General features: G+C 39.2%; 1 protein-coding gene across 2 annotated transcripts; it reads left to right on the top strand.

Moving 5' to 3' along the window:
* The first annotated feature begins 250 nt into the window (after positions 1-250).
* tmem81 (transmembrane protein 81) lies at positions 251-3876 on the top strand. Of its 2 annotated transcripts, none has more exons than XM_044210140.1 (6): positions 251-393; positions 983-1227; positions 1348-1493; positions 2366-2481; positions 3123-3316; positions 3524-3873. In XM_044210140.1, the coding sequence occupies exons 2-6, from the start codon at positions 1003-1005 to the stop codon at positions 3662-3664; spliced, it is 822 nt and encodes a 273-aa protein (XP_044066075.1). In that variant the 5' UTR covers positions 251-393; positions 983-1002; the 3' UTR covers positions 3665-3873. The 2 variants fall into 2 exon arrangements, with proteins under 2 accessions (XP_044066075.1, XP_044066076.1); XM_044210141.1 differs by having other exon boundaries at positions 319-465; positions 3524-3876.
* The last annotated feature ends 11563 nt before the right edge of the window (positions 3877-15439 follow it).

Genomic DNA, 15439 nt, shown 5'->3' with positions numbered 1-15439 from the left:
TACATGTCTAATTTCTTGAATTAATTCTTCATCAAAACATGTTTAACAGCTATTTCCATGATATAAACAATAAGAAAATAGACACCAATGCAAAAGCCCCCGGCCTTTTTCCAGCACTTTGTAACTTAACACTGTTGAAAAAAGCTTATCTGTAAATTGACAGGTTTCTGTATGCTGTTTTTAGTCTTCCTAATTTTGACAAAATATAGTGGAGAATAACAGATCTTCTTTTTCAACATTTTGACCCACAGGCAGAGGGAACCTGCAGCCTGGAACTCTGGTTGTCACGACAACATTCAAATAAATATAAATGTGATAATCAGGCCCGGCAGCAGTTTGGACTCATCTTCACACCATCTTTTACATCTTCAGTCTGCATTTGACTTCAAGACGGTGAGTGAACTTTGACTTCCCCAGTAGCTTCAACTGGACCTTTAAACACCGAGGCAGCAAGTATCATGTGAGGTACTGTGTGTTGTGCAGGTTAGCATAGTTATAGATTGAGCCAACATTTTCTTACAGCTGATAACTTCAGTTTCACACAAAAAAACGCAAATTATTTCACATCACAAGAGGTGAAATTCTGATTATCAACTGTCAAATAACAACATTATTAAAACATGTCCTGTATGTTGTTAAGTTTCTTTCACAGTACCAGGGTGAATAGCATCTAACTGTAGGTACATCATCCTGTATATTGGAGAGCAATTCTGCTTTGACACATGATTTAAAAGTACATGTTAAAATCATTTAAGCTAAAAAACATTAAACTTTCTGACACAACATGTTGCTTAAAGATGAGAACTTGATTAAAAATATCAACAAAACTGCCCGAACATAACTGCAGAGAAAGGATAAAATACAAAACACTTCCAATTTAATCACTACACCGAGACTTCATCAACATTGTGCTTCACTATTCTTTATGATATTTAACTTTGTGCATTGAGTGGAAAACTAAAACCCTTTTTATTTCCTGCAGATTTACCATCAAACACCAAAATGCAACATGTGACTGTGAGGATTCACCTACTCCTCCTTCTCTTCCTCCATCCTCTGACCTCAGCTGACCTGGAGCAGGTGGATAAAGTGCCTTTGGAGGTCATTGTTGACAGCTCCCCCTGCAGCGCCACCTGTGGGCTGGGTGTGAAAACTCAAACCCTGTGTTTACTGAAAGACGGCAAGACGGCGATGGAAGAAGATGTGAGAAGTAAAGATGGAGCAGAGGTATCAGAGAAACGTCTTAAACATCTAACACTAGACGAGTGAGAAATGTAAGAAGGAAAACGGCTCGACTTTAACAACAATAATCATTGTCATCTGCATGTGGAAATGGCTTCATCAAAGGTCTCTGAGGAGTGTCGTGTCCATAAGGTGAAGTGTTTGGAGTCGTGGCAGTGTGGACTCAGGACGATGACTGTGACTTCAGGACAGAGAGTGGAGATCGACTGTCTGGGAGAAGTCATGGAGGCGATGGGGAGGTTCTCCTGGAGGTAAGGATGGAGGAGCGGAGAGGAGATTCAGGAGTGGTTCCCGCCCTTTCGATTGCAAACAATGGGGAAAAAAATTCAAACGTTGGCTCGCATATACTAGAGTCTCATCCTGCAAAACTAGACATCAATTGCAGAATAACATTAAAAGTTTCGTAATGATGTGTGTTGCTTGTTGAAGTGTGTTAAGCCTATTTTCCTCAGCCCACGGCTAGATTTACCCACCAGGGTGCCCCAAGGCAAATATGAGCTGTGGCCCCATATTTAACCTCCCCAATACCAAGTCCTTTCAAATTCCCAAACTTAGTTTGGTTATAAGTTGACTAAATGTAAATTTATTTAGGAATATGTATTATTTAAACATTAGCTTTTGAGACAGGAGCCCACTACAAATAGGACCTCAAGGAAAAATACAGGAGCCGCCTTACGGAGCAACGAAACAGCAGCTGAAAAATCATCACCTCCAGTGGTTTAACTTCTCACCTTGCTGCAGTGATGTACATGTGTACTCAATGACCCCGTGACATCACTGGTGGGTGTGACCAAACCCAACCACACCCATCGGTGATGCTGGCTGTGGTCAGAGGTGAAACAGGCTTGAACCGGATAAGGCAGTAAAACACTGCTTTTCAGGCTGGTATGAAATTAGTTTTCAGGAAACATTTCGGTTTATATTAATCAATCCATCAAATTACCACAAAGTAATTGCCAGTGAACCGGGACAGTTTGGCCAGTTGGTAATCCAGCATTGCTGGAATAACTGGGCTGATTTTTATATACATACGCAAGTAAAATGCATATTTTTTGTAGTGCAACAAGGTAACAGACTGATGACACAGGGCAGTGTTCAGTGTGATGTTTCTTTCACGGCTCAGGGTGTCGTGGCGTTACGCCCGAGGAATAATCAGCTCTGATGACTCTCTGTTTGCTCGCTGGGATGCTCCTCTGCTGGACCGAGTGGTTCTGGACCCCGTCAGGGAGGAGGACGCAGGTAAACACACCTGTGCGCGTGCTCACACAGACTCTGAATTGTGTACATGGTTTTAATTCAAAACTCGATTTCCTGGTGAGCTTGTAAGCAGGGTTGGCCAGAAGGTATTGTGAGAAATGTTAAGTTGAATTTGACAACATCCAAAAAAGATAAGGCTGGAGATACCGATGTGTATGTCAGGACAGTCGGACTCAACAGTTGCTGATTCTTCACTAAGTAAAGGCACATGTAACTGAAAATGTTGTTAAAATAAATTAGGTAGACCATAACACGTGTTTTTAAAGTCATTTGATACTGCCCTTGGCTTCACTTGTTTTAAAGAACGCTACCACGGAGCTGCACTAGCAAAGAAGCTATAATAATGAGAACATTTTCTTTTTTGGGTGAGCTATTTCTTCAAAGTGTTTAAATCAATGTGTCTTAATGTTTATTCCTTCCAGACAAAGTAATGTTCAAAAACTAATTTAAACGTTCATAATGATATCCCTAGAAGCAGTATCTACTGAAATTCGAGTCATTTCTACACAGACAAAACACACACAAAGCCATGGATGCACATTCATACACAGACACCAGCACACCTCCTGCTTGTCAGCTGATGCAAAAAGAGCCAATTAATGAACTCATCATGTAATTTTTAGGTACTTATAGCTGTGTCGTGCAGGATGCCACCTTCCACAGGGTGAAGAAGGTTTACTGGGGGATCCGGGTTTCGCCCGTTGGGGTTCTCAATCTGGATTACGAAAGCTCTCTGGCCCAGTGGGACTCCACTGGAAACCACCAGAACCAGACAGTATCAGACCAGCATGACCACAGGATGGCTCTTCTTTACACAGTACGGTTCGGTTTAGGAAGTGATGGGTTTGGAGATGCAATGATGCACTAATGATTATTTTGATTATCAGTTAATGTTAAAAAAAATCTTGTGTAGTCACCAGATTCAAAATATAAATCACTGAATAAATTCACTCAAAGTTATTTTTGGTGATGCCAAAATACTGCTCTTACTCATCAGCAGTGCATTTGTTCTGTCTGAACACAGGTGCTGATCAGTTTGAGCCTCGCAGCCATCGGGGCTGGACTGATGCTGCTGGGCCTCTACTGGACAGTGAAGAGGAGAGAGCTGAGGCATTTTGACAGATGTAGCTGTTTGCTCACTGCACAAAAGTGTTATACTTTTTAGAGATGAAAGGAAGACAGTACCACCAACAAACACGTCTGTTGTTTTCGGTTTCCAACTGAAAAAAAGCCACTTTGCCTTAGAAAGTAATTTTTTCAAGCTGCTTTAATCTATATTTTTTATTCTAACAATGTATCAAATGACAATGTAAAAAACAATGTGACAATGCTAAGGGTAGTGATGAACCTACAGAGAATATTCAGCTGAATCTGCAGCTCCCATCCGCTTTACAGAGCTTTATAAAGTTTCAGCTCATTGTTTAGCTGTCCAGCCCACAACTTTACTGTTTTGGTTCACTATCACAGCGTCGTTTTTGGCCACAGCAGGCAGCTGTTTTGTGTGAAAAGTGTTTAAAAATCCACTTTACACTAACTGCTCAGCGGCAAACAGCAGGCAGACAAAGTTAGTGACTAGCTGGTGAACATAGTGGAGCATTTAACAGCTAAAGAGCCAGATATTTCCCTCAGGAGTTGAACAAAAGCCGAGCTAAAAGAGAGAGAATACTGGACTTACATTCGACTCCAAATGAATGATGGTGTTGCGGCTGGTTGTGTACTGTAAATAAGCAACTGTATGCCAATAAGTTTTTGGTCACATTCACATATCATCACATTAAAGGTGATATGGTATTCACCATAAAACAACTCATGGAGCAACAAAATAAAATAAAACAAAATAAAACATTCAAACTCAGGGCTGGACAGGAGTTTAGAGTCAGTGAGTCCATGAGGTGTTATCTAACTCAGGGCCAGGAGATGACAGTGTTGGTTCATAAACAGGTTTTGAAGTACAAAGCTGGGTTAAGTATGAACATAATGGTTATTTCCTCTATCACGACCACGCTGCATGATGGGACTCAGCTCCCATAGTGGAACCAACCTATTGGAGTTTATGCTCATTACACAACAGAAAACAAAACTGTTGGATGGATGAAACATGTAGAGGCAGCTTTCTATTCTTAGATCCTTACCACTCATTTCCTAATGCTTTATAGATTATTATTAGAGTAATTTTTGGGTTGCCAGATTTAGAAAAAAATCAGAATCAGAATCAGCTTTATTGGCCAGGTATGTGTACACATAAAAGGAATTTGACTCTGGTTTTTTGTTGCTCTCAATGTACATACACAGACACAGACATAAATACAGCTAAAAACAAGGACAACAAGCTCAACAAGGACAAACATTAATCTACTATGTTCAAGACATAGATATATATATTTTTAAAAAGTACAAAAAACTGTAACATTTGTAAACAGTAAGACAATTAGTGCAAATGGTGTTCAAATAAATATGATTAATGTAACAGGTTGCTTTATATACATGAGGTAGGTGGATATGACAGTATATACAGTATGCACAGCGTGCATAGATTTAAAAAGTGATGATATTTACATAAACAATGAGATACAATTACAGGTACAGTGGATGTTTTTGTCACAGGGTTATTGCACAGGGATTGTTCCTGACACTATGTGGCTGATGTGACCCTTTATATTTGCTAATAATGCAGTTATACATGTAACTGGTAATCCATTAATAAATGCTTGTGGGTTGAAATATCAAATTTTTGTCACTTGAACGACTTTATGACTTGAACATAAACATATGGCGTTTTGGGGCACTTAGTGAAATGACTCCTGGTCAGTAATTGTTCTAACAAAACCAGACAAAAAACACATCTTATCCATAAAAACTGTCTGCAGGACTCATGGCACATTGCTGAAACTTAGACTACCGCCCTGTTCATTATTAACTTATAAAAATACCCAACAGTTTATAAAAAAGTTAAAATGAACTCATAATAATACAGTATAACATTGCTCTGCATAATAACTAAGCTATTTTTGCTTTGATTTTGAAAGAATCTGAATAATTCAGCCAATTTTAGGACAAGTCACAATATTGACAGTGGTTACAACCTCAGACAGAGTGAGAAAGGAGACAGTGTGACAAATGTCTTTGCTTCGGTGTAATGAGCCTGTATATTTGTGTAATTTTGGGAGGAGCAGAGCCAAAGGACTCTGGGGAAATAACACAAATGCAATTATGATGATGCTTACTTGAACTTGCCCCGCTAAACCCTGAAGAACGTCATTTCCCTCCATGTGCTTACAACATCAGTCTGACAGATGTAACTGTTTTGCCAGCACTCACTGCACAATTTAATTACTGCTCCACTGCAGCATCACACACACATTATACTCTACACTACACTAATGTTGCCATTGAATCAATATATGGGTGATATCCAAAGCCCCCTCCAAAAAGATTCTGAATAACAATGAAGGGCTCAGATGTTAAATGTTTATTAAGACCATGTTGAGACCCAAGGGGTGTACTATAAACCAAGCTTCACATAGCCAGGCTGTCTTTGTATGAGCTGGCTCGAGAAACCCTAAAGTCCCAATCAGAGATAACGGTGGTTATCAACTTAATTTGTTAACCAATGCTTTCAGCTTGAGGCTCTGTGTGTGTTCTCATAAAAGAGGGCCTTTAAGCGTCATTTGACTCTTCTTCCACACAAAATGGACCAGCCCTGTCTCCTAGAAATTACATTTATATGCAACTAACCTCTAAATCCACTTTTGTACTTACACTTATTTAGCTTTTATACTTATATCCACTTTGTACTTAACTTATCTTACCTGTATTATAGTGTATTATATTTGATTTGCTTAGTACTCCTATTCCTGTGTGCATTGATGTGACAGTGAGCAGCTGTAACAAAAGAGTTTCCCCTCTGGGATCAATAAAGCATTTCTGATTCTGATTCTGAACTAATTTGCAACAGTAAATATGTTTTGAGGGAAACGTAATTGCTGCCTGGATTATACGATCATGTGCCGCCTACTTCAATCAAAACCCTTCCTCTTGTCGTTATAATGGAGAGCTTTGAAGAATAGGCCTATAAAAACTGTTGTTGCAAATAAGGCAAGAGAGGAATGCTGCAGAATAAGTTAATGTATTGATTTTACCACTCAGTGCACTCTCAATGCCAAATTAGCGAACTGCACCTGCTCTGCCTCAGTATCTGCATCTGGGTCCAATTCCCTGTTTCTCCTGCTACGCTGCACTCAGCAGCTCAGTGAAGAGGTCTTAAGAGGAAACTGTTAGGAACTTTTAGCACCATTTAGGACAGGATTCAAGACTCCTAGTGGTAAGGTAAGATCTTTTGTGAATATGCCGTCTGGTTTGACCTGGACCTGGATAAGCAGCAGAATATAAATGGATGGATAGATGGATGGATGAATACAGAAAATGATCAGACGGGGACTCAAATGGAAGAACTGCGATTATACCTGACTTTTACTCCCTGCATATTTCTGGAACTCACCACACCATTACCTCTTTATTTTATCTTTGCACGCACGCACACAGCTTATCTGCCTCAAGTTTCTCTCTCTCTGTTCATTTATTTTGATCCCTCTGCCTCTCACCACAATATGAGATCTCTTCCCAGTAATTCACACTCAGTCCTTCTCACTCAATTTTAATGTCACTGTCATTCACTGTCACTGAGCTGATTTGGACTCAAGCACTAACTCTTTCCCACAGATTCCCCACAGATTCTCCCTCACTGTATCATTAGCTCTCACTTCCATCTCTCCCTGTCTCGTTCTATCACTCACCCATTCAATTGGAGTTCTCAGGTTAGACAAAGCATGATGGGACCTGCCCAGACCCAGCAGGTCTTTTTTTTCTTCTTCTCTTCACACATACTGACTGTGCCTGCTTTGCATAGTCTCGGCTGAAAGTGAAAAACTGTTGCCATGGAGAGAAAGATCATAATCACTTGTGCAAATTTTATTGTCTAGATGATGGTACACCTGATTAATACTGGAGCTTACATGCAAAAGTATGGCTTTTAAGTAGGGACATTATAAAAAATATGAAGGGTAAAAGAGAGGATTTAGAGGATTGTGAAGCCTTGGCAGAGTTTTCTGGTAGCTGCATCATGGTGTGCATTTACAGTCTGACTGGGTGATACTGGTCAAGACTATTAAAAGCAAAAATAAAATTTTCTCTCTAGTGTAAATAAATATGGATATTATATCTTAATATCAAGTGCAGGGACTGCAGCTTGAACACGACACAGTTTCAAATCGATGTCGCAGAAGAAAGCCGCCAGCATGTTTTGAAGGACCAAGTACTGCTGATTTTAATTATATGAATCTCATTTATGGACATTGAATGGTTATGAACCTGAAAGGAAAGAGTGGACTGAGAAAAACTGCAAATAGCTTTCATCAGGTTCCGCTGCAATGATAATTTATTCAAGCCTGGGGCAAAGAGCATTTTGCACAAAGTGATTTTTCGATCTCTTTCTCTCTCTTTCTATCCTCTGTGGACTCCAGTCAATGGTGATGTTCTGTTGACTGCAAGGCTACACATACAGCTTACGGTTTGCATGTGCTAAATACAGTACATACAATGTTGTGGCACGACAAGATAACAACCATGTTTCAAGTGTATATTTCCACACAATATGCTTTGTTTAACAGTGTTCTGTTTTGTACGTATCTTGTGAGAACCCTGAATAACCACAGAGAATTCAATATATGACCATGTTTTGAAAGAATGAACAAAAAGACAAAAATTGCTATCCACTGTCCATTTTGAAACCAGCCCGTTCTCATTCCCAGGGTGTCAAATACCGACATTTTGTCATGCCCCTCGGTGTCATATAAACAACGCACAAGGTACCCTTTAGCATCTGTATTAGACGCACGGGGCTGCCAAAATGCCTTTATGAAATCAGGTGACGTAATGTAAAGAGCGACAAAGTCTGCTTAAGGAGGATGTGGGGTGGTTGGATGTGTTGGGCCTCGCCACACCATGTGTGGAGAACAAAGACAGCGGCTTAGTTGGAAAGGGCAAAGCCTTGACCCGAGGCCTGAATGGGAAACGAAAGGCCAGACAATAGAACAGCTCTAAATCTCCACCAGCCGTTAATTCACATCACGTGAACTTTAATTTTCCTAGGAACGTCTTAACTCACTGGACAAGCAACAGACTGCTTTGTGTTTGTTAAACATAGTTTTCAGAATCAAGACGTTTTCACAATTGAGAATGACTTCCGGATGGGAGCCGAAACGTCTTGATTCTGAAAACAGTGTCCAGATGACTACGACTAAAACCTTTACTATGATGGAACACTCCTGGACGAATGAGGGACTACACCGTTTTGTTAAACATACTTTTGGATCCTGATTGTTATTCCCCATAATAATCCCCTACCTGCAGAAGGAAGAGTCAGGTTTTACCGCTTCTTCACAGAGAGATATACCGCCGCTGAGCCTCTATCTCTCTCCACCAAAAGTCAACTACTGTACTTTTCTGTCACATGGTCACGTCTGCCGTCTTCCTCGCACCAACCATCTCTATTGTCTCTCTCTCTCTCTCTCTCTCTCTCTCTCTCTCTCTCTCTCTCTCTCACACACACACCTTACATGCTTGCTGACTGTTGTATGCTTATTGTGTTTAGAATAGACGATAGTGGTTGTGTTTAAGTTATTAATTGTTAATCAGTGCTAATGTTAAATAAACGCTATTGTATCTTTTAAAGAGCAGTTGCTTGTGGTTATTGTGTCTACGTGTGACAGTCAGTGCTTGGATCTCACCCTTCACTGTCCCTCTTATTAATGTAAAATAGTACTCTAAAAATCAGCATTTTTAGGTGGACAGCCACCTTTGAGACTGTTTTTCAAGCTTGGTTATTGGTCCCTGATCCCAAAGTGGTGCCCCATAATGATTAATTCATATTGATATTTTTGATAATATTGATAACTTTCATTAATATTCATAAATATATTTGATATTTTTGCTAATAACCAAACCTGCCCTACCGGAATCCCAACATAAACCCAGGACTTTCACCCAGGAGACTCGGGTTTGTGTCCTGTGTGAAACCAAAAGTTAATGGTGACTTTAAAGTTTTAAGTTACTTTACATATGACATGTATGTCATGTGACTTCCTACTGCCTTCCCTAAACCTAAAATCTAACAAGTGGTCATACCTAAATGACAAAATAGATTGTCTGCATGTTCTGTGTATCTGCTCCATTTTCATCCTTATGACATTTCGTGGCAGTATAATTGTGCCACACGTTAATACAGACCCAGTGATGTCTTTTTTCTGGAGATGACAATATCTCTAAAACAATATTACATTGAAACAAAGATATATACTATAATGCAGATTCTATAAGCCCACAAGCATCCAAAAAAAACTGAAAATCTCACTTTTAACTTAAAAAAAGAACAGAAAATTAAATACATCATATCTTTGTTTCTAGGCTCTTAACCTTTTCCGCTGCACCACCTCCATTGTTTGTTTTGCTGCTGTCCTCATCTGTCTCATTCCCACTGCCAAAGTAGCATTGACCTTTCTGTGAAACACTTCACGACTTCACATCTTTTTTTTTTTTTTTATGTCACTGTGGTGTCCAAATGTGCTCACCAGAACAAAAAACCCACAGAGGATGTCATCTGTGATCCAAAGCAGATTGCAGAACATAAACTGGCAATTGTACAGAGCTGGAAGGTATCAGGGAGGAATTTTAATAATCTGTCGGGATGAGGGAGAGAATGAACTCAGTAATCTGATGGGACCTAAAATACAGCTATAGCTGTTAGTCCACTGCTAGCACTCCTATTCCTAACTGATTAGACTATCCACTACAACTTCTAGTTTGAGTTCTAACTGCTACAGTAACATAACAGTATTGAGTTGATGGAATTAATTCAGTAATTTGAGGGCAACTCTACAGTAAAATAAAAATACTTTGGATGATTCTCTCTAGCTGACTAGCCACAAAAACCTGTGGCTTCATTTCCTACTGCCACATCAACCAAATGCTATTAATTTGAGGGAATTTCTGAGCACAATTTAGTATAAGGGTAGTTTTCAAGGGTATTATTTGTGTGCAAAAATTGGCAAAGAGTTTGCCAGATACCTGCAGGCTCCATATATTTGGGTTTGTTCAGGATTGAAGTTCAGGTTGGACAAAAGTTAGGGTCAGGTTATGCTAGAAAAGAACTAGTTTGTACATTGTGTTCTCCAATCACATGGGAAGGCAAAAGTGTTTATAGTTGTTCCAAATGGCCACACTCAAAGGTGGAGTGAAAAGCCAGCCGTCAGAAGAGATATGTGATAATCATTTAAATATGGGGATAATTGTGGACATTTTTAGTCTCTCCTGGAAGACATTCATGGTGTTGCACTTAGTTGTTCACATGAAATGTGACAGAAATAGTTGTGTAATGACTGAAAAAAGAGAGCTTGAGAGCCAGTCATCGCATCACACTGCTGGTATGTTTTGCGAGATTTCCCTTCTTTCAAGTTTGTGAGATCAGGACAGCCTGTTTTCAGCGCACAGACAAACCTATTCACCTTGAATGTCAGGAAATGTCTGGCAGGTTTGTGTCTCTGGGATTCAGAAAACACCATACAAGGGATTTCAATATATAACATCCTACAAATGACTCACAATGTTGGCAAAACAGGCTGTATTACTTATCTTTTAGACTTTAGACTTTAGACTGAACAGAGTTCTTGCGAATTTTCTCTTAGTAAAAGAATACATCACATTAATACTGGTGATCTGAGTCCCAGCAATGACATTAATAATGTTTGATATTCATGACTCAACAATGCACAGTTCCTGGACAACCTGGGATGACTCATTCATTCCAAGCACTGAGACCACCAGCTGACAATGAAAACAGCTGGTTGTCAGCTATGAAGGTTTTATTGGAGCAAAACAACTGAGCACCTGTGACAGTGGAATCTGTAGTTGTAGAAAATAGTCACACATGTGTCTCAGTAAAAGTCACAGAGAAAAATACTTTGCAAAAAGAAGTTGCAAACTTGTAGAATTTTTTTCTCTCCCACAAACACATATCTCAGTGAAATGTGGAGCAAATCTGATTTGTGAACCTGTAGAGCCAGGGGTGGGCACTGTTCAGAGAGCAGAGAACTCTTTTGGCCAATCACAGGAGCTCGTTTGGGAGCCTGTCCATCTATCGCTTTTCCAACCCAGTTTAGATTAAACCACGCCCACTTCCGTATAGCTTTGACAAATCGTGTAGCGTGGGCAAATATACAAAGCTAAAAAGCAGATATGTCAGAAAAGGTCAGTTAGGTCAACACTGACAGTAAACACAATGACCTCAAATTGTCATTATGAGCCATTTTCTAGGCTCTTGGAAAGTTTTGAAAATAAAACTTTCATGGTTATAAAGTTCATGATAAAAAGCTTAACTGACCTTGTTTGCAGTCCGAGGTGTCCTACTAACAGTTTTACAGATATCTCTTTGGGAATGGCGGTCTATGGGGAAAAAGCCCTTTTTGGCTGCAGGGAATTTTGCTGTAGTATCACAGTTGGCCACTGGGGAACATTGGCAGCAGGGCTGACTAACAGCAGTGTATTGAGGTCTCTAAATACATCCTTGGTCATTATGTGTGAGATGCAATGTTTTCTCAAAATAGGCTGGGTTCTTTCTTGTTTTTACCCCACTTAAAGGATTTAAGGATTTTTGTCATATGCATTAAAATGCCACCAGTACATTTCCATACAATGAAAAATGTGTGCCCTGCCTGCTCTCCAGTCAACATGTACACAGTATATACACAGTATACAGTCATAGTTTTCACACACAGTGAAAACAGCAATAACAAATGAAATAAATAGTTGTGAATAAATAAAAGAAAGCACAGTAGGTTTTTGGCTACTTGTCCCTGAGCCCTGCAGAAGTCTTTTTGCAATTGACAATCTGTCTTTAAAAACAAGTGGTGTGTGCCTTGATGCTGAGCATTAAAGCATGTACCATCTCAGATTGCGCATGTGTGTGTGTACGTATGCATGATCATGTTATGCAAACAGACATACCACGCAGCTGAGCAATTGTTGTCAAGTATTTGCTTGACTTTGAGGTAAATTAAAAGAAAACATGACAGAAGATTGGTGCTGAAATTGAGGGCACTGCGGGTACACAAAAACACACACACACACACACACACACACAAGCATTAAACCACACGCATACACATGACATGATGGATGACCTTTTCTAAAAGACCTGCTCAGGTGCACCTGCTCAGTAATTGGAGACAGTCACAAAGGGGAGTCTGTGTGTGTGTGTGTGTGTGTTCTGCAGTGACGACAGAGCACATTAAATTAATGTTTCTTGAGGTCTGACATTTATATATTGGAGTTACTGGTGAGAGCTGACCGCTTGTGTGTGTGTGTGTATATATATATATATATATTGCATTAAGGGACAGTTCACTTCAAAATGAAAAATACAAATTTTTCCTTGTACTTGTAGTGCTGTTTATCTATCTAGATTGTTTTGCTGTGAGTTTCCCGAGATATCGGCCATAGAGATGTCTGCCTTCTCTTGAATATAATGGAACTAAATGGCACTCGGCTTGTGGTGCTCAAAGTGCTAAAAAAAATACATTTGAACTCAACAGCAATGTCTCTTTCCACAAATCATGACCCGGTTACTCTAGATAATCCACAGACCTTGTTTTTCAATTTTCGATGCATCACAACTTAAAATCCAGTTAAAAATAAACTGATCTGTGGATGAAAATCTTTAAAAGCTGCCTTACTAACATTGCTTGCTTTAAAGCAGATACTGTCCCATGTAATTTGATTTGAAGATACTTTATGTTGAATACAAATTTATACAATGATATGTATAGTTTTTTGTTAATACAATTGTTTATTCCAAAAGACCATATTCCAAAATACCATTGTTTATAGTTTTGTGTTGATGTTTGCCAGTATGCAAAGTAATTATACAACTATTAATAGGCATGTAATAAAAAGGTGACTAAAAAGACATTAAAGCTGACCATTAAAAAAAACAATAATTAAATCCAAAAGAAATAAAATAAAAAACTCATGAAAAGCAAGTAAAAATCTTATATTATCCCAGTTCCTGTTGACCATAAAATACTTCTAATCAAAAAATCCCAACAATTTCTCCAGCCTAAACAGCAAAAGTAGGTTCTTTGCCACTGCCCTCCCCTTTGAGTGTTTCCTGATCTCTGACCAATTAGAGCATCATCATGCACACTGTATTGTTATAACCTGTGCAGGGTCAGTTTTTTCATATTCTCATCACAAACACACTTGTAATATACGAATGAACTCAATACAGATCATGAAATTCAAGCACAGGTTGATGCACATACTGTGTAAGATAAATTATCTGGGATACTGTGAAGTGGAAAGCCCAATTTCATTCACTCTTGGATGTCCAACTTTTACAGTTTCTGGCTAAGTTTTTGGTTTTCCCATCAGTGTTTGTGATTTCCCAGGTTGGTATAAATGCGTCATTATGTGTTTAAATCTTATGTGTGAGAAGATGTCTTTCCAATTGGAGGCCAAAACCTAATTGCAGATCCCTGCTTGAAAGGCCCTGAAAATGGCCAGCTTCTTATGTTGAACAATGGGGTGCCTGAATACTATTATCTGCCAGAGTTAGAACAATACTCTTTGTTTCACATAAGACATGTCTGTAAGATTGTCTGGAGATTGAACTTAACTGTATATACAATAAAACTAAATTTAATATCATTCACCACACTGCCTCAGTTTGTTTTCATTTATATATGCGTATTCATTTTTATTGATTCTCTACATATGGCCACATTGGCTTCAAATCATTCAGAACTCGGCTGCCCGGATCATTGCCTGCACCAAATCATTTGACCACATCACCCCCAAACTGCAACTACACTGGCTCCCTGTCCAATACCGGATTGACTATAAAAACCTTCTGCTCACCTTCAAAGCCCTCCACAACCTAGCCCCCACTTATCTTTTGTCTATGTTGGTGTTTTGCCATGTTTCTCTATTTATATCTGTATGAGTCTGGTTCTTTTTATGCATTGTAAGGCTTCCTTGGGTGTCTCGAAAGGGACCTACAAATAAACTGTATTATTATTATTATTATTATAATAAGGAACCAAAAGTACACAGAGCCAGCACTATTGTACAACATTAACTTTAACAGCCAGATTTAGCATCAACAAATATTAGTTTTCAACACTGAGACCAAAGTTTATCTTCCAAAAGGAATAATATCTTATGTTTAAAATGCTATGGAGACAACAATGCCACTGGTAAATTGCCAAAGGTCTTGCAGAGATGAGCAGGGATTCAGACCCAAAAACAGTACAGGGGGCGTGTTGTTTAATGTACCAGTGAGACAATGAACATATGATCTAGGAAGTCCAGTTGGACTAACAGATTAATGTGTTTAAATGCTCATCAGATGCCAAAACACTGCACAGTAGTTGGTAATACTCATAGACAGGATTTTACAACCCTGGAAAGTTATCACGGCGGCAACTAATTTTTTGTCTCGTCACGACACTCTTGAGGTAAACAGTAGCAATGCCTCTCACACGCATTCCTACTTTTGTTGCCGGAGCTGCCTGTGTTGGCACCCCTGCTGCGCCAACAGACTGGTGCTCCATTGAAATGAATGAGAGGGCTGCATTTTTCACGCAGGACTCAAGTCGTCAAGTGTAAAAGGGAAATTGTCCTGCTGGAAATTTTCTGATGGATCCATATGTTACACCCCACTGTGTTTCATGTGTTACTGTCAGTGGCCAATTGTAGATGACAGTGGTCACAAGTCTTATTTTTTCTCATGTAACTATTTTATTTTCTTATTTTCTTTTCTTTCTCTGCCTCCTCTCTCTTTTTTTCATTCATCCTACTCCTATCCCCTAACTGTCCATCATCTCCTGTT

The sequence above is a fragment of the Siniperca chuatsi genome, linkage group LG10, assembly GCF_020085105.1.
Source record: "Siniperca chuatsi isolate FFG_IHB_CAS linkage group LG10, ASM2008510v1, whole genome shotgun sequence".
In the NCBI taxonomy this organism is placed as follows: Eukaryota; Metazoa; Chordata; class Actinopteri; order Centrarchiformes; family Sinipercidae; genus Siniperca; species Siniperca chuatsi.
The sequence above is the reverse complement of the archived record's forward strand: the minus strand, read 5'-3'. Positions and strand labels throughout refer to the sequence as shown.

Bases quoted from the DNA above. Each gene is read 5' to 3' on its own strand.
- tmem81 (XM_044210141.1), top strand. From the start codon at position 1,003: ATGCAACATGTGACTGTGAGGATTCACCTACTCCTCCTTCTCTTCCTC. The intron at 1,494-2,365 runs GTAAGGATGGAG...TTCACGGCTCAG, and splicing joins ATGGGGAGGTTCTCCTGGAG to GGTGTCGTGGCGTTACGCCC. The intron at 3,317-3,523 runs GTACGGTTCGGT...GTCTGAACACAG, and splicing joins GGATGGCTCTTCTTTACACA to GTGCTGATCAGTTTGAGCCT.